The 22,622-nt window shown below is 39.9% G+C and overlaps 1 protein-coding gene across 4 annotated transcripts in view; it reads right to left on the bottom strand.

Annotated features, from left to right (window-relative positions):
• RSU1 (Ras suppressor protein 1) overlaps positions 1-22,622 on the bottom strand; it is a 98,629-nt gene that overhangs the window by 56,930 nt on the left and 19,077 nt on the right. For all 4 annotated transcript variants that reach the window (XM_021387055.1, XM_021387054.1, XM_021387058.1 and 1 more), the window contains exons 4-8: positions 21,139-21,259; positions 16,853-16,971; positions 15,318-15,400; positions 14,933-15,047; positions 1,271-1,403 (exon numbers count right to left, since the gene is read on the bottom strand). In XM_021387055.1, the coding sequence (XP_021242730.1) occupies positions 1,271-1,403; positions 14,933-15,047; positions 15,318-15,400; positions 16,853-16,971; positions 21,139-21,259 (571 nt within the window). The remainder of the gene's footprint in view (positions 1-1,270; positions 1,404-14,932; positions 15,048-15,317; positions 15,401-16,852; positions 16,972-21,138; positions 21,260-22,622) is intronic.

Below are 22,622 nucleotides of genomic sequence, written 5' to 3'. Positions count from 1 at the left end.
TCCTTGAAACTTTGCTGTGTGCATGAGAGATCCTAATTTATACTGCTCAAAGATAAATATAAAATTGACCATAAGAAATTACAACACAAGTTATCAGAAAACTTAGATGCAAGTGTACAATGGACTGCGGGGATACTCTGAGGTGATAGATAGCTGCCTCCTATGTACCATGTTTGCAGTACAGAATACTACTGGAAGAAATGTATTACAGCCTTCTGAAATCCATGAATAATCTTGAGAACTATGCTTTACCAGGACAAGGATCAAGACATTTATCAGCCAATTTTTGTAGCTACGTTCCCACCTGTGATTCTTGCCACTTAGATTCTCTTAACAAAGAACAGCGTACAAAAGCCACTGCTGGATCATTTACAGTTTCACGCAGAAATTCAGAAGTTACTTAACTGGGACCCCCAAAACCTTCCTCTATGTATACTTTTTTGGTAATTGAGTTGACAGCTGTCATAAATACCTCTAAATTACTAAAATACATTTTTAAGTAAAGGGGAAATGCCAAAAATTAAGTTTTCAACCTAGCAGCTGTACTGTCATATTACCTACTGGCTCTAGGGAGATAGCATCAAAGTAGTTGTCAGACACAAAAGTAACTTCCCATCTGAAGTTTTACTGTGGACTGCAAACACAAATGTCTTCCGCGCAAATAAATACTTAAATTCAATGAATTATTAAAGACATTATTTCCCAAACAAATAATCAGCATTTGTACAGACTTCTGAATTAAAATGGGAAGCCCAGCACAATGTCTATTTTATCCAATTACACTGTTGAAGAAAGCACTAGTACCTATGTTAGAATTAACAAAGTTATGGACTTAAGTAAACCAGTCCAGATTAAAAGGTCCGAATTCTAGACATCTTTTTCAACACACAACAACTTGCAACTGAAGCCACCAACAAATACTTATTACAGTCTATAAAACCTTGCTGCACTTACTTAAAATTAGTACCCCTAAGGCTTCTAATTCTTGCTCTTTTACCTTTCTCATGCTACCTAACAGCTCTCAGAAAGAAACAACAAAGGCAGGACAATACTGAGCAATCCTTGTACTTCCTTAACATGTCTAAATCACATTTATTTACCCTTCTGTTAGCAAAACTCATTAATATAAGTTTACAGTTTGCATATTTGCCCCGAATCCCAAACTAGTGCATGGATTATGAAAGAAGGGTATAGCTGATAACATTTTGCTAAGCACACTACAGGAAAAAAAAAAATCCGATCGCACATAACAGTGTCACGTGATACTTACTATTTGTATGTTTCTGAACGAATGTACTCAAAAACATGAGACACTCCCAGCTGGAACTGGTCAGCTATAGGGGTCACCCAAGGATTGTTCTCTGCTTTGAAGACTTGCTTTTGACCAGTCAAATCCAAATTACCTGAAAGAGATTTAAGAAATGGCATATGAAAAAAAATATGAAATACAAAAAAGTTTAAAGAAATACCTTGCTGTGAATAAAACATCATTCATTTCAGAGAGTACAAACATAATCAAAGGAAATATTTCAGGTTTAATGGAGTGGAAAAGGAGGATAGAGCAGTTCCCACCATGATGGATGCAGTCACACGCTATTCATTTCAGTGGTACAACATACTGCACAGCAGGATTGAACTCTGTCCACTATGTGTAATATTTATTCACTGAGTTAGTTTGAAGCAGAGCTTAAGAGCAGACAGATTCCGGGGGTGTCCGGCACAGGAGTAAATTCAGTCAGCACTGCCAGAACAGCTGAATAAGGACCTGGGGCTTTCTGATGCCTCTCCTTGAACTTCCCAGCTCTACTGCAGCACTAGAAGTTTCACATCACCGTACATTAAACAGACCCTTCAGGCCTACAGGACAAGCCAGCAAGATCTATCTGCCATGGCTTGCTGGAATGAATGGTGAATGTCACTACGGTAACATTTAGCTCTGCTGAAGCTTAATGTGGCAAAGCATTTCTGAATGACTACTTCAAGAACCACGCCAACACATGACGCCTAATGGGCTTCTTGCCTTGTCAGTGTCCAGTGAGCTGTTTGCACCAAGATCCCATGAGAATCCCCTATACTGAGAAACACAAAGATGCACTTGTTACAGGTCAGTTTTACCTGCTTTGCTGACAGAAAGCCATAAAGAGTTTTCAGAAGTTTTTATTGTTTATTTTTATTTGTTTTGTAACAATTTACCACCAGAAACCACAACAGCAGATTCTCTACTGAAACTTCTCACAGCTAAGGATACAAGAGGCTAAGATCCAGGAAGGCCTAGCCATTGAAATAAGTGTTCTTTGAATTGAATTTAAAAAATCTCTGCTACCATTACAAATCTGTTTTTTACAAATTTTGTGACTAAGTCCCAGCACTGCCATTAGAAATCCACAAGGAAAGTCACAAATACAAAAAGGAAAAAAAAAAACCACAGAAAACCATGGGAGGTCAAACAACAAAAAAATACAAGGTTTTGAAGAACAACCAAGCCAAGCTGTCAGAGAAGTCTAAAAGCAACCTGATGCGCTAGTTCTACAAAACAAAAGGCACCTCTGTAAGTCTCATGAGCACTTACGTATGCTACAGGCTCCTGCCAGCCGTTTGCATTTCCCCACATTCTGCACTCCTGCTAATCATTACTGTGCTTCTCTCCATATGAAGGGTTAATGCAATTAGAGTAAAGACAGACCATTATACTGTGTGAAAAGATGTCATGCATCTCATATCGCCTATCAACAAGTTACCATTACCTTGCCCAGCTCATCTGTCAGCTGTCTGAGGCCTGTTCTTTTTAAATAACGACATGTGGGAAGCATCTCACCCTGTCAGTCAGCAGCAATTGCCCTAACTGCCTCATGCTCCGGTGCACCCAGTTAGGGGCCTCGCACCCATCTGCTTTATTATGGGACGTGCAGCCCTGGTGTTGTAACAAGGATCAGGAAGCAGGATTAAGCACTGTGACAACGAGGACCTAATAAGCTAGAAGGTGGGGTGTGGGAATCTGTACGGGCTGGCTGAAGACAGCCTCACTGCTCGCTGCTCAGTTTTAAGGCACAGGCCTCTAGGGAGAGCGGCCGCGCTGCAATGAGCAGCAGCCCTCTGACCGGCACCACTATGAACATCATGCATCACTCAGAGGCATACTTTGCAACAGCAAATTGGATTTTCCATTTTATTACCTGCAAAAAACCACATGCGTTTCTCTCCAACACTACCAACACTGGAAGCACTCCCTTGTAATTAGAGCTCAGTAAGTACTTCATCAAGATGAAATCATGCTTCTGTGTACAGCTAACAAAAGTAGTTAAAATCATGAAGAAAAATTTGACCCCATTATGCGTCAAATTTAATGTAGCCTACAAGAACAAGCTACACACTCCCAAAATCTCAATAGCAAGCTTCTTAGCTGAATTCAGAAGCCCCAAGCTGTTTCAGAAATGTACAGTCCAAGGAACGGAGCCATATGTTTCCCATCTCCATGGGAAGTGCGCCCACTTCCAATCCTAAATACCACATGCCCATTTAAATGTAATTAATTGAAATAAATACTATTCTACTAAAGTCAAAGAAACCCTACAGCAAAAAGAGATTTGCTCAAGCAAAATGAACTGTCGACCTCCACGTCAAAGCAATCACTTCATTTCTCTCTGCCTTCTGTTTGCCCCAGAAGATAGAGGGGGCAGCTACAGATATACCTTTCACAAGGATAGAATTAATCAAACAATGGAGAAAACTGGAGCACCCTCAACACTAGGACCCAAACCCAGCTCTCCCAGCTCAGGAGATAGCTCTGCACCTCCGCAAGGAGCAGCTGCATGGGGAGCTGGCAGCCAGCGCAAGGGGTAGCTGGCACCTCACCCACGGGGTCCATCAAAGAATTTAATGAAGCATTGTACTGTGAAAAGTAACCACCCTTCTGTCTCTGGGGCAAGTCATCACCAAAGAACAGGTGCTCTTCTGCAGGAAGAGTAAAGGAGAGCTATCCAGAAAAAAAGGAGGAAGGATGGGGCACTGAATATTTTGAACTCTCCTCATGCAGCACCAAAATTTCCCTCTGGAAATCCCAGTAGGCACTGAAGAGCAGAAAATCAGATGTAGTAGAGACAGCCTGTCCCACCTTAGCAACACTGGGGCAAGAATGCAGCTTAACGTTCCTGCAACAAGTCAAGCAAATTGAGAGCAAAGAAGTCTTACAATTAAATAGTGAAACATAGGAAGAGAATATGCCACTGGTCACAATACCTCACAAGGGGTCATGTCCTGGCATCTTTTCTGTGTTTCCAGCCAAACCACCTGTGAGCTGCGGCAGTGCCCATGTGAGCCTGGCAGTGTGGGGCAGTGTGGCTGCCTGCAGCAATGGCTCTGACATGGGCATGGCTGAGCCATGCTGTGCAGCTGGACTCCTCACAGACGCGTTCCTTCCAAATCACTTGCCTAAAAATGTTTTCCTGTTGTTGTTTTATGGCAGCACTGTGCTAAGTAATACCCTTATTCTACCCCTGCAGCACCAGATCCATAGGCCAGGGAAAGAGACGTGGCAGATGTGCCTTTATGCACGATGTCCAGCAGCAGCAGCACTCTGCCTCCAGGCTTTAAGGAACTTTAAATACTGTTCTGCTGCACAGATCATATCAAATCCTTCTGATATTTTTAGTAAGAAAAAGACAGGATTGCCTCTAGTAAAAATCCAGTACTGAAGATTCAATCACGAAGTATTTTAGAGTGACTGCATTGGTCATTATTGGTTTGTTTTTTCCACGCACATCACCTTATCAAAAACAATCAATTTATCATTAATAAAATTTGGCATAACTAGTAGACTATAACAGTGTTTCTTTATAGTGGACTCAAGCACACCCCATCCTGGGTGACGTTTCAGGGAAAAGGCAGCTATACTTCCCCTGCTCCTCTCTCAATAAATCTATCCTGCATGTGATCTCAAGCACGTTAGTTAATGTTTCTTGTTATTTTCCTTAGTGATGCTGAAATAAAAGTAGTTTGTGTGAACATCGTATTTTGTTCTACTGTCTGGAAAGGCCAGAAGAGCTCATAAAAGCAGATAAAATGTTGCCTCCCCCAGTCTTGTTTGCAGAAAATAAGTGTCAGAGCCAGCAACAATGCAACATATCACCCTGACTAAGGGTGTCTTCAGACTTACCAGGCTCCTCCTGTCCATTAGATCTAGCGTGCAAGCATCCCTCGTATTCAACTATAAGTCCCTCATCCTCCTGTGATGTATGGTATACCTGATGTATAATATTTACCTAACTGATGTATACTTAAAGTTCGGTAAGGTATGATTAGTATTCATAAGCATTACTTCAGTACAAACAAAACGGAACAGAATGAACACAAAACTGACTTGTCCTTTCCACTCCAACGCCCCTTGGCAACACTTTGAATACTTTCAAAAATTAAAAGGTGAAATAAAGTAATTAAACAACTCTGACATTTGAAAGTGAGCATTGGCATTCAGCATAAGAAGCATGATCCTAGCTGTAAAATGCCAGATCAGCGCTTCTTTGTAGTGGTTTAAATTCATCCCTAGTGGAGCTTCATTAAAATCAATAGAATTCCAGCTGAAATAATTTGGGGCCTGTATACTGTTACATTTCCCTTCTGGTTCCTACTGATATTCTGCCTCACTTCCAGCTTAGACTTTACAGTTCCAACCTCCAGCAGTAACACATTCATTTCAGTTATTCCTCTTAAGATTGCAATTTAAATGTTCTTTCACTTTACAACACAAAGGTCTTACTCTTTCAGTGTCATACATAGGACAGGAGGAATGAAATAAAATTAATTTCTTTATTTAGATATAAATACCCTTGAATCCTGTTTTATTAAAGGCTAAGCAAGGAATCAGTCTGCTCTAATAAATTTAAACTTAGGTTGTATGTAAAAATATGTCTGTCCTGGATTGTTTTAGATTTGCTTTACACTACAGAGCTTATAATTTTTATTACTTTTGTGGCATGTGCTTTCCCTCCATAGAGAGAGAGATTGGTTCAAGTGTGGGGGTGGAAGAAATGTCATGACTTATATACTGTAAAAATGATACCAAAGAAATTAATTGTGAATACCGTCTTAAATTCTACGTAAAAAAAAGAAAATATATACAGACTTCTACGCTATAGAATGAATGTTATCAAAAGCAAATGATTTTTACACAAGTCTTAAGTGCATGTAATCTGTGGATCATTAACTCATATCATTCCTATAAAAGGGAAGATCACCTCTGCTTTGAAGTCCTCTATCACTTTTGAAGGAGTAATAGAAGAGAATAGACTTAAACGGTGCTTATAAAGGTGACACAGAGCACAGGAAGGACTTGTACATAAGCAAAGTGTGACTCAATCCTCTTTGGCATCAAATAAAACAATCATGGAAGTAGTACGATAAATCTACAGCTCCATGACACCACTGAAAATATACATTTGCTTATTAATGAGATTCTATGGACTAAAAGAAAACAACCAGTAAACCTAAATCTAGACTGAAGCCTCCACAGAATCAATCCCAGCAGCACTTTTGTCCTCTGGCCTGTAAGTTATTTTACCAAAGAAGTTCTAACAGTATCATGTGGAGTCATCAGCACTTCAGACAACCCTGAAACAGTATTGGTATTGGTTTTGTTTGGACAGAAGTTGTCTGTTTTACTTAAAAGGGAAAACAGGTTCAAGTCTCAAATAACAAGTCAGATCAAGTACATGCTAATAAGCCAAACATATTCTCCACAGCATCTGTCAGACAGAACAGGATGGAAGTCTTCCTCTGGCTACGTTTCTGACCACTCAGATGGCAATGCTGAAGCCTTGCCTGCGAGTGTAAGATGGGAAGCCCCAGGAGAAGAGAAGTCTGAATGAGCAATATGAAAGGCAGATGCTGAAGCCTAACCTGCCCTCAGTTCTACAGTTACTTTCAGAGACAGAAAACAAGAGCACAGACATGATCACATCACGTTATTCTGATTTCTGAGACTTAAGTGAAAATTTCCAATAATGAGTGCAGAGATTAGAACCTGTCTTGAATTTTCTCCTGAATACATCTAACAGCTGAGCTTTGCCCAGTTATCCCTGTGTCAGTTCAGGAACTGAAGCATTTAACAAAGACAGTTCAAACAGAAAAACATGTGGTCTGAAAAACATCAGGAGACGGAGACTCTGCCGCTGGCATTTTGTTCAAACAGCTCATCACTTTGTTAAAACATTCTTTGTTTCTGCTCTGAATTGGGCTGCCTAAGTTCCCCAACACTGCTGACTGCCTTTCTACAAGTGAGAAAGATTGCCCTTTCTCCTCATGGTACCCGTCGGCACCAAGGTCAATGCAGAAGGAGGGCAGGAGCTGCTCCGGAGCAGAGCAGAAGTTCCCTGCAGCCCAGGAGAGGCCCATGGAGGAGCAGGCTGTCCCTCTGCAGCTCATGGGCACCAGGCGGAGCAGATCTCCATGTGCAGCTGTGGAGGAGTCCATGGAGCAGCAGTGGATGAGGCCTGAAGGAACAGCCCACAAAGAGCTCTTGTAGGAGCAGCCCCGGGCCAGAGCTGCAGCCTGAGGGGAGCGGCCCACTGTGGGGCAGCAGTGCTGGAGCAGTGTCTGAAGGGTGAGCCCTGTGGTACGAAGACATGTTGGAGTAGTGCTTGAAGCCCATGTGGGATCAGTTCAGGAAGGACGGCATCCAGTGGGAGGGACTTCACGTGGAGCAGGGGCTAGATTATGAAGGAGCAGCAAAGATGAAGTATTACGGCCTGACTGCAGCCCCATTCCTTGTTTCCTGTGCTGAAGAAGGTGGAGGAGGTAGAAGAGGGTGGATGGGTGCAAGGTGTTTTAGTTTGCCTTTAGTTCTCACTGCTGTACTCTGTTAGTAACAGGCAGTAATTCATATAAAACTCCCTAAGTTTAGTCTGTTGCGTCTGTAGTAGTAATGGGTGAGCAATCCCCCTGTCCTTAACCTAACCCTTGACCCCTTTTCCATTGCATTTTCTTTTCTCCTGCTCTTCCTTTGAGGAGAGGGAGCGAGAGAAACAAAGCAAAAGCAGACCAATTAGATCTTGAATTCTTTACCCTTGAAGTCAAGGTGAGGTGAAATGAGGCCAAATGGTACTGCTTCACCACTGCTTTCACAATTCTAAGGGAAGGAGATTTTACTCTCAAGCATCTCAACATTTCATAGGACTGAATTCACTTTGCTTTAAGCCCTCTTCTGAGATATTTACATGAAATTCCAACAAAATAACAAAGGTCAGCCAGAATCATTATAGCAAAGCATAATGGAGAAGGTAACAGTAGGAGATTTTCACTCAAGAATGTGTCAGGACCAAAGATGAAGCCTAGGAAAACAAGAGAATGCATGAAACATGAAACTTCTCCCTTAATCAACACTTCAGGTATTAAGTACAGAGGAACACAGACCTAACCTGACAAATCCACTGTTCCATATCCAAGTCAGAGGAAGACTGGTTAACTCTCCTAGATCAAGCCCTGGCAATTTCTACCATCGCTCCCCACAACAAACCTGACATTAGCAGGATGACAAGTACAAACAATAAGCAATATTAACATTCACAGATGACAGCCACCAAGCAGGACCTCATTCAGACCAGTGCACAAGGCTCTGCCCTCAGCCCTGTGTAACACCTTGTACTCCCACACAACAAACCTCACCGCATCAGCAGCCAAAGCCCCACCGTGTGCAGCCTGCAGGCGCAGGTACCAAGGCAAGTGGGCTCGTGCCACTGTGTGGGTAGCTACAGGGAAGCGAAGAAACAGCACTCTGACAAAAATCCAATAAATTATTTCCAAATGTTTTCTATATTCTTTCTAACATCACTCCAAATGACTTCTGACTAGGCTAGATTCATTTCTCCAACATTCTTAATACAAGTCAAAGAGACCCCTGGCTAGACAACCTGTAAGAATTTGGAGTTTTCACTGTTTTCTTTCTCTGAAAGGTGAACCTGCTGGAAATACCATTTACTTTGTTGCTCCTTGTAACAAACGCATGGTGCAGATGGGGATCTCTAGGAGCAAGCCAGCAGTCACTGCGATGGGCTCCCAACGCGTCAGCTGACAATCCAAGAGACACTCCGCATTGGCAGATGGGGTTTGGAACAAAGAGAATTAACGTGATGTCGAAGCAGTTAAACATCAGAGATGTTTCAAAAGAACAAGAAGCATTACAGGCTTAAAGGATCAGCATCCCAATTTATTTTGAAATACGCTGCATATTTTACCAACTTCACACTCCCAGGGGATTCTCAATTACACAAGAATTCAACAAAGCATTCTCTCATTGAAGGGGCCCCATTAGGCCAAAATCTACTTAATTTGAGTTCAGAAAGGTTTCACTGTACCTTCAAGACTTCCATTCAAACATAGATTGCACAGTATTCAGCAGAGTGAAACCAGTTTCAGGTGCTATGAAATACGCTATGGGCCCCTCACTGCAAGAAAGACACTGAGGCCCTGGAACGTGTTCAGAGGAGGGCAACAAAGCTCATGAGGGGTCTGGAGCACAGCCCCTATGAAGAGCGGCTGAGGGAGCTCGGATTGTTCAGTCTGGAGAAGAGGAGGCTCAGGGGAGGCCTTATCGCTCTCTGTAACTACCTGAAGGGAGGTTGTAGTCAGCTGGGAGTCAGCCTCTTCTCCCATGCAACTAGTGACAGGACAAGGGGGAATGGCCTCAAGTTGCACCATGGGAAGATTCAGGCTGGACGTTAGGAAATAGTACTTTTCTGAAAGAGTGGCCAGGCACTGGAATGGGCTGCCCAGGGAGGTGGTGGAGTCACCGACCCTGGAGGTGTTCAAGGAACATTTAGATGTTTTGTTGAGGGACGTGGTTTAGTGGGGTTATATTGGTGGTAGGTGGATGGTTGGACAGAAGATCTTGTAAGGTCTTTTTCAACCTTGGTGATTCTATGGTTCTATGAAATGCACAAAAAGAACATTTAACAGCAAAAAAAAACATAGCTCTGATTGGCTCTAGCTACAGTACTCTTACTACAGTTCCCACAGAAGAGATACAATTATTTGCTGATAGAAGCATCATTATTATGCTGATGATACTTGGAATCAGAATGCAATCAGCATGAGAAAAGGCTACACACACACTGTAGTCATCTGAGAAGTGACAGTAGGATTTGCCTATTTTTAAAACTAATATAAGATGAAATTTGAATTTTGGAAGTTGGGCAAGAATTACAGCAGTGTAAAGAAATGAATACCTGTGGTGTAAGTCTAACAGATGGGCTACAGAAAATATCTTCCTGGGTATAATGGAGCTTTGCAGAGTTCTCATTTCTTCCCATATGCCTTAATACTCATAAAGTGAGTCTGGAATTAGTCAAGTTTCTAACTACATGAAAATCTATTTATGTTTATTTTAAAGCTTAAACTAAGCCTGAAATGAGAAATACAACAAAAGCATTCACAAGTTCTATAAAATATTTTCCTTATATAAATAATTTAACTACAACCTATCTTGTTAAGTACATTTTTCTATTATTCCTTAACTAGTAATAACTGTCCTATTGACCATCCTGGAAAACAAGTTCTTTTGTTTATCCACGGCTAAATTTAATAAAGCTTCTTATTTTCCTACACCACCTTAGCCTTAATCTCCAAAGTAGAAGCAGGTCTGTTTTTTTTTTTTTTTTTTTTTAATAGGCAAGGTATCAATTAGGTGTTCCAGCGCTCAGAGCCAGTGTCCACAGCTTGGAGACACTCAGCTTCCAACACGTGTCACAGGCTGTTATATGCAGATGTAAACAGTCCTGTGCTGTGGCACAGGTAGAGCGCAGCAATAATTTACACTGGAAGAAGAGAATTTTGGCACTTACCTGAAGAATATTTAGAAAAGAAATATCTTTTGTGAAATAAGTGATCCTTATGCTTGCACATGCCTGTTATAATTACCTAAGTAAACTGCTATTTCAATTAATATTAACTTGAGCAAATAATTGCAGCAACTACTCTTTGTGAAATTCACAAATTCCAGTCATTTCAAAAGCCTAAGGTTCCTTGAACTTTCTATTTAAAGCCAATCCTCTATTCAAAGAAGATAATTCAGCTCTTCAAAATTAAAGAAATGATGAAAGAATTACTTACCCATTCTGAAACACAGATTTAATTTATAAAAATGTTTTACCCTCCATAAAAGGAAACATGACTACTGAACCCATCAAGTTTGTTTGGTTGTTTTAAAGAGGATGAGTTTTCTACTTCTCAAGCATGCCTTTTGCTTAACTGTTCTTATCACTGGGACCCATCGCCCGAGGAAATTATTTCATCAACTAGAATTGTACTGAAGACTATACTTAAAAGCCATCAGTTCTGACATTCAGTTGACAATTAAACACGTATCCTTAGAGAACACTGTACTTCCCCCCCCATGTCAAAATGAGAGAACTCCATACATGTGTGCACACGTGTTGGTGGCATGCTGATGAACACAGACAACACTGGAATATGTGTCTCAAAAATCACACCATTTGCTTTCACATCAAAATACAAACCTAAGGATAAGAAAGCCATATGCACAGGGCAGCTATTTACATTTGGCTACAACTCCATGAATAATTGTGCATCACATACTTAATCTTACACCGCTGACTCTGCTAAGACACTCTTTCACGAGGCACATACAGGTCCACCCAGATGACCATACAATGAACTTAAAATGCTCTCATTGATCTTACTAATTGCATCTGCCACTGTACGTGCTTCTTCTTTCTACGCAGCTTTCTTTCCAAACACCATTCCAATTGTTAAATGGTCAGAATACACAAAGTGACAGATTTAGTGCTTCCTTGGCAATTTATATAACTGACTGCAACTCTGTTGTTGCAGTGAATCATGATTTATTTGTCTCACAATGTAGCATATAACCTTTTAAATGCTAGGGAAAAAAATGCCAGTGCCTCTTTAAAGTTTATATATGACTGCCCACCACCATTCCTCATGAACAGGGTTTTGAGAGACAAATGATAAAAACAAGCTGTGAATTCCACCCACCTACTCCCGGCCATTTCCTGCATTCATCATCCACACATACTGTATTTACAGACAAGCATCCTCACCATGAGCACCAATACACCGTTCAGTCTCCTCACTTCCTCCTGGACGAGAATCCTAGCCTCAGGCTAAAGGCAGGAGCTCTGCTATGTGCAGACCAGGACAGTGTGTACAGGCCCCAGCCCTGACTGGCTCGTGCCACACTCGGTCACCTCAGGTGGAATTAGCACAGACAGCAGGGGTTTATTTACTACTACCTCAGTTCCAAAATGTTGATCCCACTACCTGCATATGGCCTTTTCTCACACCTGCCTTACCATCCACGTCTTCCTCCACACTCACTTCCATTACCTTTCAAATTCAGTTCACTGTATTCCTTCCCTCTCCTTCTCATTCAGATACGCCTGTTTATTTGGCTGTTTATATTGTGCCCATCTCCCTGGTAAATGAACAGCTAATGACTCACTGTTGTCCACCACTGCCCGAGGTACTAACACTCATAAGGCAGTCACAAGCCTTCATCACCTTTAATTAAGAAAGCGATAATGAGAGAGGAAAGACTGTTTACTTTAAACGGACCAGCAGTGCCTCCAATTAATGAAATAGGACCTGCTCATTGAAAAGCTATTTATCCAACATGCACCGCACAAAGTATTTGGATAATTCTTACATTATAATTCAATTTTAAAAATTTAGGAGGGAGAATTCAGGAAGCAGACTTTTTTTTCCACAAATGGCACCTATGGAATTAGTAGTCCATTCATTAGGGTGTAACATCACCTTTCATCGGTAGATTTTAAAACCATCTGCAAAGGAATGCTTCTCTACATTGTCCTTATTTGAGAAAGGACAAACAGGGCTGCAGACCTGAGGTGACTTCCAGCCATTCAGCAGACCCATGCCTGCCCGCAGCCTGCCCCTACCCTTAGCTCAAAGAAGGCCTCCAAAGCCCACTTTGATGTCCTATTTACCAAACTCCATTCCCTAAATGTTTGCTTACACGTCTAACAAACAGGCAGAACATTTCTTCTAGACTTCAGTGCAATGTTCTCCGGAAATATATCACAAAATTTGAGTTATTTTAGATACTTGATTTAGTTCTAGTAATAGACGAGGTATAAACTGCAGTACAAATTAGGCCAACCAATCATGAATGAGGATCCTGGGTAAGACCATAAGATGAAACACTGGGAAATTAATGCATGGCAGAGAAGTATAGCCTATAGAAGAGCAGCTGAATATTAAGAAAGGAGATGACAAGCTGTGTCAATGCACCTTGCCTGGATCAGGTAGGTCAAAATTACAAGACCTTTTCCTTCCGAACTGCAGTTACAATGCAAATAAACGTTAACTAAAAATGAAAAATGTTTCCCTTATCTATCTGGCATTCTGCAGATCAGTGCAAAACAAATGTCAGAAATTTTGTTTTAAGTGTTTCCATTTTGTTTGGACAATGACAGGAAAACCATTTAAAATGAATTTGCTGTTATGCTTGTAAGGCAGCAGCATGTTTAGAGCATTCAATTAGCCACAGAAGGTGGTTAGACTCAGTTCAGGAACCTACAGAAATGTACATTTACAGATACTGCACATCTCTAAAACATTACAGCAGTTGAAAGAGACTTTATAAATATGACTAACCAAAAGCTAAAGGAACTACACCTCAGTGCCATGCAATAAACATCTGAATCTCAAGAAACAAGCAGCTTTCATCCAACCAAGAAAAAAAACCAAGGATAGATCATAGTGTCTGCTACACTGCTAGAGGCAAAAAATTATGGTAGGTAAATTATCACAATCAAAACAAACATCCTTCTTGCACCAGCTCAGGAATAAAAGCAGATATTTTGCCGTTGCTGTATGAAACAAGAAGCATGTATAGCAGACTGGCACATTTATACACACAGATGCCAAGTTCTCTAATGGGCTGAATCAAGTTCTTGTGATAACAAATTACTTCACCATGGTAAGTTCAGTCAATATATATATATTTTGTTTTAGGAATATTACTTGGAAAGTATTAATGGAAATAAGGAAGCATCCGTATGTAACAGCCCCAAATAACAAGAAACAAGGAATAATTCAGCAACAGATAGTTAATGATACCACATTATGCCCAACAGAAGTATCTCTGAAGATTGTCATAAAAGATTTTAAATCAGATTCCGGCTTGGAGCAAATGGACACAACAACTATGGAAGTTAATGCCACTCACATAAAAGGGAATACTGCAATGCAAATTCATCAGAATCAATACTTGGGTTTCAAAGAAAAACTCTACCTTCTAGGTTGAAAGGAGTTACTACATATGAAATAATCATAACTACAAATGGCCCGTAACACAAATTCAAAGTACATCATCAAACAGCTATGCTGCTTTAACAGCTCTTAAATCACTACTATAGACCACTGAAAGAGAACATTGAAAAATTCCTCTGATTTAGCTAATATTTTACTCAAGTTGACCAATCTTCCGATTTTACAACAGTCACAAATAAACCACTTATGTTGTTTAACATAATTTCAGCTGATCCAAATAGCGTTTTCAAAACCCAGACAGAGATGATAACAGTTTAACAGATCCTGTATTTACAATATATTATAAAAAGCAGGACTGGGAGGACTGAGCAGGACTACAAATTTATGAGGAGGAGGACTTAATAATTTAAGAGCAGGACTACTAATACACAAGGAATACATAACAGGTAAAAATCTAATAAAATGAAACAAGCAACATGTTCTGGCCCATTCTGAATATCCAGCAGGTGTGAAAGAGAGTGAGTGTTTCTTGGGGGAAAGCAAGTATTTAGCAACAATAATAACTTAAGCACAATAATTTCTTAAGAGTTTAACAACAGGTTTCATTTCTGAGGAAATACAGTGCATTGTTATTGCTATTATTCAAATAAATGATCATCCACAATCTTACCTAGTTCTGGGGGCAGTACAGTAAGACGATTTCCCTGGATATGAAGTTCCTTAAGCTGAGTGAGCTCCCCAATTTCTTTAGGCAGTGATATCAGGTCGTTGTCTCTAAGACTCAGCTAAGAGTGAACATAAAGTAATCAGAACAATTTTTGGTCACCCTAAAGCAGCCTAAAACTGAACTACACTCTATCTTGCCTCCTCCAGCTTCTGAACACTCGATTCTTTCAATTTATTTACAAGTGTCTGCTGATGAACAAGAAACGGTTCCAGGTTTAGTGGTCTATTCCTGCAAACATAGTCTACTACTTCTCAAATTGACTAGATTCTATTCCTACAAGCATTGCAAAAGTGAATTGATTTTCCAAGAATTTAGATAAATTACTTACTATCTGCAACTTTGTGAGCTTCCCAATATCTGGCGGCAGGATTTCAAAATCGTTGTCACTTAGATAGAGTGCACGCAGGGTGGCTGCAAATTAAATAGCAATATATAAACAGGGTGGCATATAACCCAAACGTTTGAGGTCTAATCAATAAAAGGGAGTCAGGTTTGATTAATAACCCTGACTTGGTGAAAAGCCTATGACATACCCAGGGCTCACAATAATAACAAGCAGGTCAAACTTAGATTTACTGGCTTATTACATTGTTGGTGAGTTCAGGAAAACATCTATATTCAAAAGGACTGACACAATTAACAATTTCTACAATAGCAGACTGTGGCAGGTTCTGGCATATAGTCTCAATGCTCAGCTGTCAGAACGCAGTCATTACTCTTTATTATCTGCTGATTCTTATTTATCACACCAATCTGCATCCTAAACAAACAAAAACAATCAGCTGAGTTTATGGACAAATGTACAACTATATTAAGCTCCACAGAAAGCACAGCATAAGGTTGGGAAAGAGTTCTTAAAAGAGAGTAATATGGCAGGCTCAAATCATATAATTTGCAATTTACATAGTGCTCATGAAATACACAGAAAAAAAAACAAGATGACCTCACACAACTTTGTAGCTTGCTATTACTGAATAAGCATACACGACAGGTTTCTGAAAAAGAGAAAAAATGAAAATGGAAACTCATGAAGAGAGAGGAGATTCTGATTCTCTCATGCACTTTACTCCTCCTCTTTCATTTCATTACATGTGACCATTTTTAATAAAGCTTACTTAAAAATTTCCCTGTCAGGTTACAACCACAAAATCTGTCTCAGACTGCAGCGCCCGTTCCTCTCCCCTTGTCTATCACTCTTGCTGGTTAATGCACTGATCCTGAAGCCACTTCAGCATAGTACCCGGAAAAGACCAGTAAGGTAGCAGCAGAATCACTGAAAGCCAGAAAGTGCCAGAATGCAAGTTGCTTAGGCAACCATAATGCAAGTCTTTTGCACATATGCATTACAACATCTTTTAACTATGTGAGCATATTTTCTAACATGAGCAAAGATCAGCTTAGTTCTGCCATCCGTCTGCCAAACCTTGTAACCTTAGTATTTTTTTTTGCTTGTTTTTAACATATTGATCACTTCAACACCCCCAAGCTGTTAAAACTGTTTCCATAATTAACCATCACAAACACAATTGTTTCCAGAGTCAACATACAACAGTTGCCTTGCAAAATAGTTTATTCTCCTCTGGAGCTTGTGAGCCTACACGTTTGAACTGAGCATGGGACCAAAGGAAATATTACTCAGAAGAAACTAAGAAAGTCTTCTCATGTCCAAAGATGTCAGGTAACTGTATACCAGTGATAAATATCATTGAGCTATGCAGAAATATTCAAGAGGTATTCAAAGACAAAAAACATAAATAACAGAATAATTCTGTTGGAGTTTGGTCTCCATCAAATAAATTTCAACTGCAGAAAGCAAAGCACCACATCACAAAGATTTGTAGAGTTTTTTAAAAAGTTCCTTACTCAGATAGAAGAAGTTTCCAGGTAGAGAATTTTCATTTAAGTTGTTGTAAGTCAAATCAAGAACCTCCAGCGCTGGTAAAGATCCAAACCCCCTTGGCAAGGTATTTAATCTGTTCATGCTGTACACGAGGAAAAAAAAAACACAAAACGTGACATCAGAATGCATTTCATCTGGCAGGGATAATGAACAACATTTTCATTTCTAAAAAATCTAACCTACACCAGACTTCACTTTTCTACTGTTTGCTACAAGATACTGAGCAAACCTTTTACAATGCAGACCTTTCTAAGCTCTCACTCCGATAACTATTTCCAAAGTTTATGTCCTTGCTAGATAGGCAGCCTGCTATGCTGATCAGAGCCATACCTGAAAAGGCAGCAAAAGGGAAAGAGGTGCTGCGGTGCTGTGCTCAGCGTGAACAGCGTGCCATGGAGCAAGTTGGTCCTTGGCAGGTGACCCATCTTCTAGCTGAACCACGAATCGCCATTTTGCACTGCACAGCATCTTGACCATCTGCTATCCCCCACATTGAGTATTTCTTTACCACAGTACAAGACACAAGGAGGAATACTTCAGCTCTATGGTATTTACGCTCATTGGAAGCTGCTGTTCTTAAGACCATTTACAGTGTAATTATAGGTGCACAGGGAGCACGACACAAAAAGTAGTTGCCCCACTGACTGATAAGGCTTAAGTCTAACTACAGCTCATTCAGCCAGTCCTGGAGAGTTCAGGATAGCAGTTCCCACTGGCAACAGCCAGAACTATAAGGGGAAAACTGACAGAATGAAAAGGTTTTTCTAATAAGCTGGAGCAGACAGGCTACGGAAGACACAGTAACTTCCACCTAAACTCAAATGGCTGGAATTAAAGGATTCAGGTAATGTCTAGAGCAGCTGCAGTGATAAAGGAAGGCAAGCAGCTGGAGATGATATTCAAATGCCCTCACTGTGGATAAAGTAGAGCTCTGGCTGATTATCACTGAACAACCAGTTTGTTATTTATATTGTCTTCAGGGCATGCACATCAAGTACAAAGTTAGATCTTGCTTCATTTGTCACCAGGGCTTGAAAACAAAACAGAGAAGACAGACATCTTCAGGAACAGTGTGTAAGATTACAGGTAATTATTTTAACAAATAGGAATTTGTTTTTACATGATCTGAGGAAACAAACATGACTTTCTACATTATCTTTAAACATATCCTTAATTTAACTCTCCTTCTGACAAGAACTGATAAACAGTAACAGCCACAACTGAAGTCCATAGGAGATGTTATATGAACATATTAAGTGTAATGTAGCACTAAGAAAACTCAGGTCAAAGTATTGGCAAATTTTAGTACCCAGCGAAGACCTTGGCACTAGTCTCCAGGGCCTTCCCTCCTCCACACAGTGCTTGTTAAGCACTTCATTACACTATGCGACAATTACTATGAAAGACATCATAAGGACAGTTAATCAGTCTACTTATTCTACACTTGGGCACACGAAGCTGAAAATGAAGACACCCAGGCTTCAGAGGATAGCTACAGGGCTGAGCGTGTATGCAGCAGGAGCAGCGTCAGACCAAGCGTGCTCTGGAATAGTTCATATAGTCGCTGTCATAAATACAATAACTTGAGGACCACTACATTAAGCTGATTAAAAAACAAAAGAAAAATAAAAAATCCTTTCTTTGGGCATCCACAAAAGCTTTTAACCATTGAATACACATGTACCTTTTTTTTCTTTTCTAATTTCTATCACCAGTAGGTGGGCCTGCAATGCTGAGTCCATGCCTTTCAAGTCCCTAGTGCAGATGGCCCAAACATGGATTGGCGATCTATCTGTGCCTTTGCTTTTGGCACTGTTTTAGTTGATTGGAATGATCTCACTCATTTGTCTGCACATGTAGAAAAGTACATTCTCACTGAGCGCAGCAGTACTTAAAATCATGAGATGAAGATTAACAAATGCCAAAGTTGCTTCCACATGCTGTTAACAAATCCAGATTTAATAAACCATTTACAGTCCTCAACATGACAGACTTCATTTGATATGTGTGGAAGAGATACAGCTGGCTCTACCATTATCAAAGAAGCTAGACCCCAATTTAACAGACTCATTAATATAATTAAAAAGGATCAGGTAGTATGAGTCAAACATTTGCAAAGGACATAGTCCTAGAAGAATTCTGCAGAATTAAAATCTTACTTTTCCTGTCATGGTTCTCCTGTGAAGAACCTTGCCCATATTAATTGTGTATTCATGCTAGTAGGATTTGTCTTACTGCACAGTGGGCGGCAAGTGGGAAAATAGACACCCCTATCCTACTAAGGACATGCACCTAGCATTACTGCTGTAGTGGTAGCTGCTAAGACACAGAAGGACATTCTCCATTGTTACTCCTGGAGACTCGCCACTGCTTTAGAAACAGTTTTTATTAAATAAGACTAAGAGCAGCTGCTTTTTCAGTAGTAAAAAGAGATAATGGCCCCAGCGGCCTTCCCTTTTGTAGGCAAAGAACAGGAAGAGAAAGAGTCTCCTGTTCATAACAGACAGAATAAGACCTACTCTTTGGTATGGAAAGAGAATCAGATGAAAGGCCCTGCCAAAGACTATCCAAACAAGACTTCCCATTCCATTTTTAGTGTAGCAGTACACCTTCCACTTCCTACCCTACCTCTTGATCCTTTTGCACTGAAATCCTCCCAGAAGTATTTTTACTCAAGCTACCTCTCTTCTCTAGAAGTGTTTTGATACGCTGCATGCACACACATGCAGTGCAGATGACAAGAGGGCTCCCACCCACCCAAACTACTAGGGCAGAACAGTTTGTCCTTAAACTGACTCGAAACACTTCTAAACCCATTCTGCAGAGCTATATGCCAGGCTGTAAATCCTGAGCCTGGAAGATGATGGGCAACAAGGAGTATTTACAAGGAGTACAAAATCATTGTCGGTTCTTTCCAACTCAGATTATTCTATGATTCTACAATTGTAGACGTTGCAGTTCCAGACCTAAACCACCAGTTGATAAGTAACAAACTGTTCCCAAACGTCTCCTGTTCTTAATCCCAAAAGGACTTGCACAAGACATTAATGGAGAAAAAAAACAAAAAGTGTTGAAGACCAGTATCTGAATTACATTAACACTTGTCACTTCTTGAATTCATGGAAAGAACCCAAATTCTTCCCCCCTCCACAAATGCAGCACTTCTAAATGCCATTCTAAAGTGGCCAAGCCCCAAGATGTATAAAGTTCCGCTTTTCAGAGCAAATATTAATTCATGGTCAGTTCCAAGTTCAGACAGATATTAGGGCACACTAGAGATCTAAAGTGATCAGATAAAGACCAGAGAAGACACATCATCTTGAAAATGTTTATTTGGATGCCAGCAGTTCAGGACGCAATTCAATTACCAGCACTTTACAAAAGTACCTAAAGCTGGATACTTAGAGCCTAGCCAAAGTTATTAGATATTTCAAATAGTAAAACAAACTCAGTTAAATTAAGGTTTCCAGAAGTTGAATTTATAATACAAACATTCATTCCATGAGAAGACTACAAAATTAAAGCCTCCCCTCACCAAGGTTTTCCTAAGTAGCTATATTTTAATGTGTCCAATTAGTTTCAAGAAAGTTCATTTCAGGTTCATTTTAATAATTCAAGAAAGTCTTCTGCTACTGTAGTTTATAATAGAGTGTCACCAACTCTACTTGAATATGGTACCTGAACACTTAACAGGAGTTCCTCTGACTAATTCAGTCAGTACCACTGTGTTGAGTGAAAGGCATACCATATTCAATAAGGACTTGCAGCTGCCTTTACAGATTTAATTAAAATTGAAAAGTTTCTTTAATCACAAATTTGGGACTTTGGAATTAAAGTCTCAAATTAACATACAAAATTTAACATTTATTTTAGCTTTTTACAAAGCAGAGCATAAAATCAAGGCCGGCTCTTACCACAGAATTAAGCGACAGCTGTTAGGAAAGTAAAATTCATTACTTGTTGGGTCTGGCTTCAGTGTTAGATGCATACAAGTTGCTTTTGCCCTTAAATGGTTATCAGTATATCAGAATAAATGCTTGATTACTCTCAGGTATCTGATTACCCAGAATACTATCTAAGCACTCTGGACAAGATAGTCCAGAGTTGCATACATGGTTACATTCAAGTTCTCATCACAAACATTTTCAAAAAGAAACTTAAACAGCAAAAATAAGAAGTTTTAAGTTCAGTTGCAATAGCCTTTTGACAGCATCTCCATTACAGCAAGCTTTAGCATTAAGATACGCACCCAAGATTCAGGTGTTTGAGCTTCTGAAGGCTGCTAATCTGTGTAGGCAGCTCCTCAATCTGGTTGTTGAAGAAGTTGAGCACTTCTATGTTTCTCAGGTCTGCGATGTTTGCTGGCACAGCTGTGAGAAAGTTTTCACAGTAAGAGACTGCAGTTAGAGCAAGCTACACAGACTACAGGCGCTCTGCTAGCACCTGTCTCCTGTTGTTTGTATAGACGCTGTTTCTACTGTCAGCTGCTAACAGCTACCTGCAATAAAAGCAATGCCCGTATTAAAGAAGCTTCCTATGTAGCACCAGCTCTCCTTACTGGCAGGAATCACTTTGTACTCTTCAGAAAATTACAACTACTCTTGTTGGCCAGAGTACCTTACAGGAAGGCTGCAGCAGAGAAACAAGCACAACAAACACCCTCACAGATCTGCTGATTGCTTAAATAACCTGACACCCAAGCTCCTATCTGCTAATACTCAACAGCTACTACAAAAATTTAACTTCAGTCTTAAAAGATGAACTGTTAACCCAATCCAATTGATGACTACCTCCCATGAGTGAATATGTGATCAATACACATACATGGTTACATTCAATTGGACACAAATCAATAGCTGGTTATCTAGAAACACGAACAGTAAGGCAGAAGCACAATATGGATGTGCCTGTGCAGATAAGGTTAAAATGCTCTTTAGATTTGCATCTTCTCCCCCTTGAACTGAAATACATGGGTGAATTTTGCGTAAAAGGAGGCTGACAGACAGCCTGCACTTAAATTTGCACTTGTGTTCAATATTCAGCTTGGTTCAGTCTTAATTTCAGCTGCAGCAGGAACCCATAGAGCACACATCTAAATAATTGGAAGATTTTATGAGGCCATGATTTGCATTTATTTGGTGGCATGAGGCAATCTCAGTCTTAAAATGGAATCAATAACATTTACAAAGCAGAACATTATAGCATGTCACATTGACTAGATTATAAGTGTAATTACATTGTTCACAATAATGGGATTCCCTAACAAACATTTTAATTATACTACATAAATACTACTGTTGAGGGTCATATTCATCACAGGAGATTTTTAACATACTTTTTATTAAGTCATTAAGGCAAATCTTAATATTTAAAAGCCTTCCCTTTGTGGTATATTTCAACTAATCCATGTGTATCTATAACTTAACGATGGCAAGAATTAAGCATCTTCAGAAAGGCAAGGGTAATGTACCGCTACCATTGTTTTAAATTATTCCCTAACAGAAGTTAACTAAGGATTTTAACTGACATAATTCAGCTGCTTCCAGCCTCAATATTTCACCAGAACAGTAATTACCACTATTAAAATGTTTTCCTTTCATAAATTAGACTTTATAATTTGACTTTGATGAGATGTAATGGACTGGCAAACCATGTTTCTGCTCTTTTCAAAGAGATGCTACGTTCATGCAAGATTAGGAAACAGAAGCGTTAGCAAATACAGGTTTTAAGTTT

Source organism: Numida meleagris, chromosome 2 (assembly GCF_002078875.1).
Source record: "Numida meleagris isolate 19003 breed g44 Domestic line chromosome 2, NumMel1.0, whole genome shotgun sequence".
Lineage (NCBI taxonomy): Eukaryota > Metazoa > Chordata > Aves > Galliformes > Numididae > Numida > Numida meleagris.
This window is presented reverse-complemented; position numbering and strand designations above follow the sequence as displayed.